This window comes from Aethalodelphis obliquidens, unplaced genomic scaffold (assembly GCF_003676395.1).
Source record: "Aethalodelphis obliquidens isolate GAN/ISIS:26980383/991018 unplaced genomic scaffold, ASM367639v1 scaffold29, whole genome shotgun sequence".
NCBI classification, from domain to species: Eukaryota; Metazoa; Chordata; class Mammalia; order Artiodactyla; family Delphinidae; genus Aethalodelphis; species Aethalodelphis obliquidens.
Window position 1 is genome coordinate 5238246 of NW_020837973.1, and position 3752 is coordinate 5241997.

Sequence of the window (3752 nt, forward strand, 5' to 3'; positions counted from 1 at the left end):
AATGTGTTGTTGTTTTGTGAGAACTCTCAATACCGCAAAGTTGATCATCGGAAATGTGGAGCTACAGCAATTTAACGACTTTTCTGTTTATAAATTAGTCCAGGGCTCGGCATTGCTATGGTTTGTGCTCGAGTACTCCAGACATTTTACGAGACAGAAGGGTCTGCCTTCACACATCTGAGCCCTGAACTGGACCCTGAGAAACAAGTAAGCCACAGGACACCTACGGGACAGTAAGATTAAAGGGCAGTGAGCAGAGAGGGCAGGAGTGTGCTTGGGAGACACTGGAGACAGCCGACACACAGGACGGCTGAAGCAGCCTTGCTGAGCCTTTGCCAGGTGAAGGGCTATGTTGTGATTTCTAGTCATGTGATTCCTACTCTCTCTTTTTTTAAAAATAAATTTATTTATTTTATTTTTGGCTGCGTTGGGTCTTCATTGCTGCGTGCGGGCTTTCTCTAGTTGTGGCGAGCGGGGCTATTCTTCGATGCGGTGCGCAGGCTTCTCACTGCGGTGGCTTCTCTTGTTGCGGAGCATGGGCTCTAGGTGCATGGGCTTCAGCAGTTGTGGCACGCAGGCTCAGTAGCTGTGGCTCGCGGGCTCTAGAGCGCAGGCTCAGTAGTTGTGGCACACGGGCTCAGCAGTTGTGGCTCACAGGCTCTAGAGTGCAGGCTTAGTAGTTGTGGCACACGGGCTTAGTTGCTCCACGGCATGTGGGATCTTCCTGGACCAGGGCTCGAACCCGTGTCCCCTGCATTGGCAGGCGGATTCTTAACCACTGCGCCACCAGGGAAGCCCCGATTCCTACTCTCTTGTATGACTTTTGGCAGCGTTGAGTAGTCCAAAATGGAGTCACAGTGACCAGTGTGAATCTCCGTGGTGACTGTTCGGAAACGTCTGGTTTTTGGTAACGTCCTCAGAAAGACGGCATGGGAACAGAAGGGTGACAGATAGAGAAGAGAACCCCAGGTGCATAACTCTTTAAAACACTGAGACAGTGGCTGGAAGGCTCATCATCCCAGGACCTTATGCTCCAAGGCCGAGGAGCTACTTCAGACAGAGACGCTGCTGGAGGCACTGTCAGATCAGATGGGGACTTCCCGCTTGCTCACACCCCAGGAAAGGGGACCAACATTCATGCTGAGACGCCCCCTTCGTCACCCCCTTCCTTCCCTCAGGTGCACGATTACCTTCTCTTGTGTAGTGTGGTGTGTACAATAAACGGAGCGATTCACAAGCTGAACATCGGCTACCCTCCACGTTACCTCCCGCGCCGCGACCCTTACCCGGCCCAACCGCTGGGCCCTGCAACAAAACATTAAGTTTGCAACGCTTCCGACATGAAGACAAGGGGTGGAAATGGAAATGGTGGAAATGGTAACGTCAAGGAAGGTAAGAGGCTGGACTGACTTGGAAAAATTAACTGAAATCAAGACTTCAACACACTACGGCTGCAAATCACATAGGAAAACTTGCACACCAGCGTGAACTAACAGCGATAAAAAAAAGCACTGGGAAGAACAGGAGAATGCCCGGAAAGTATATTCAGGTTCTTTCAGGCCAACAGCAAACGCACTACCAAGAAATACATTCAAGTGAAAAAGATTAAAACTCCAGAGAAATACCCAACAGGATGAAGCCTCGTTATACCTACCAACTCAGGGGCTGTGGAACTTCAACTTTCTGCCCGTCCACCTCCAGGTCCTCCAGTTCCTTGAAATACTTGTTCTTTAAGCAATGGAGAATCTCTTTTGCGTGGCTATTAAAAAGTAAGCAAGTTTCAAATCCATCTGGAAAGCTAATTTAATAAATTTTATCTCTCTGTAAATTCAAGATTATGTTTTAAAACTAAAACCATCGTTGTGTGGAGAGAACACATTCTTTAATTACTGCCTTTTTACTCTATTCTTTCAAAGATAACAATCCCCATTGTCTGACCACTAAAAGGTGATAAACTAAATACAATACTACTGCGTTCCTTCCCTCCTAAATATTCCTCGAGTTCCAATTTCACTTGCAGGTCATCTTCAAAAGGTATAACTGAAACCATACCCTGTAACTTACACACTCAAGGCCCATAGGCAAAACACAGTGATTAACTGAGACCTCTAAGCTTGTTTTGCAAAAGACCAGGGATGTGCAGACATGGAAACAACGTGCTAAAGGCCCCTTCGCGTGGCACAGGCGCGTTTAGGGACTAAAATAACCCACGGTAAACTTTAGACATCACAGGCTGAAAATCCACCACATGTAACAGACAGAACGCCCCACCCCGAATTTGCACATGGGACCCATAAACAGGCATGAAGGACAGAGAACCTGTAGGGAGCTCTTGAAACTCACCCCAACTTTCCACCCATCATTTCCGAGCCCCCTCCTCCTCTTACTGGCCACCTCCAAGATAAATACCCCACTCAACAGCTGACGGGGAGAGCGGAGCTCTGCCTCCTGTCTCCTTGCTTGGTTGCCCTGCAGTAAAGCCTTTTCACTTTCTGCAAAAGCCCCTTGCCTCGGTATTTGGTCTTTGTGCAGCGGGCAATGGGCGCGCACTTGCTCACCTACAAGACTACAAAAAAACATTTTTTTTTAAGGAAAGAGAACACTGTACGTTTCACTTAAACTCGGTAATGTCACAAATTCTCATGTGTTCCAAAGGGTGGGCATCCTCAACTCACGAATTCCCAGGAGTCAACCCTTCCTCAGGCTGCATTTTCCTTTCTCATTCTGGCCTCCCGACTTGCAATCCCTCCTTTCCCTACGCCGTAGGACACTTAAGCTCCCTCCCCTCAAGGCCTCCAGGATCTCGAATCCGCACCGCTGACATGCGCTTCTTAGGGGAAAAAATAACACCCGCGTTTTAAACCTTGGGTGTTCTAACCCCAACTTTCCAGGAAATACGAAAAGCACGACCCCCTACCTTTTGTAACCCGTAATTCTTAAAGTGGCCGGGAGAGGCTCCCTGAGCGCTTCCATGAACTGGTCCCACTCGCCTTCGGGCACGATCTTGAGTTCCTGATAGTAGTGCTCGAACAGCTTGTTCTCCTTGACGATCTCGGGGTACCCGCCTTCCCAGCCCTGAGGAATAAGAGGGACGTGTGCCCAGGGCCGGGGAGCCTCCCCTTCGCCGCCCCACAGGCCTGGGGATCGGGGAGGTCCCCGCGGGTCCCCGGCTCCTACCGCCCCACTGCGCTTCCCGCCGTCCTCGGCGCCGTCCTCCGCGCTCCCGGGTCGCTGCTGCTGCTGCTGCTGCTGCTGCTGCTGGAGCCGCCGGCTCCGCGACCGCCGCCCCATGGCCCACGCGGCAGCGCACGCCGCCCGCACACAGCGAGCCGCCACCCTCGGCCGCTAGCACTTCCGGGCTGCAGCTCGAGGACCCCGTGGGTCAGCGCCTGCGCCTCTCCCGGACCTGCAGGACCCTTCAGGAAACAAGCCAGAGCGCCGCGACCCGTGCTCCCGGAAAACGACGAGCAGGAGGAGCCGGGGACAGTCCTGAGTGGGAAAGTGGCTCCAGAGAGCAGGCCGAGAGACGCCTACTGGCCGAGGGCCTGGGTTTCCGTGCGGGCTCAGGCGGCGATGCGGACAGCCCGAGGTCACGCATGCGCACCAAGGCGACTGGGGGCGGAGCGGGCCCGGAGTGGGCATGGCTCTGGCTTGTGGGCGGGGCGGGTGGCAGACCCACCTCCCGCCCAGTCCGCGGCGCGCCCCTTGTAATGGTGAAACAGGCGGGGTCAGCGTACCCACTGCTTCCTGGC

The 3752-nt window shown here is 53.2% G+C and overlaps 1 protein-coding gene across 1 annotated transcript in view; it reads right to left on the minus strand.

The window, feature by feature from the left end:
* NSUN2 (NOP2/Sun RNA methyltransferase 2) overlaps positions 1–3567 on the minus strand; it is a 29598-nt gene extending 26031 nt beyond the window's left edge. The window contains exons 1-3 of the mRNA XM_027125296.1: positions 3178–3567; positions 2918–3075; positions 1655–1759 (exon numbers count right to left, since the gene is read on the minus strand). Coding sequence (XP_026981097.1) covers positions 1655–1759; positions 2918–3075; positions 3178–3291 — 377 coding nt within the window. The 5' untranslated portion in view covers positions 3292–3567. The remainder of the gene's footprint in view (positions 1–1654; positions 1760–2917; positions 3076–3177) is intronic.
* Positions 3568–3752: the final 185 nt, after the last annotated feature.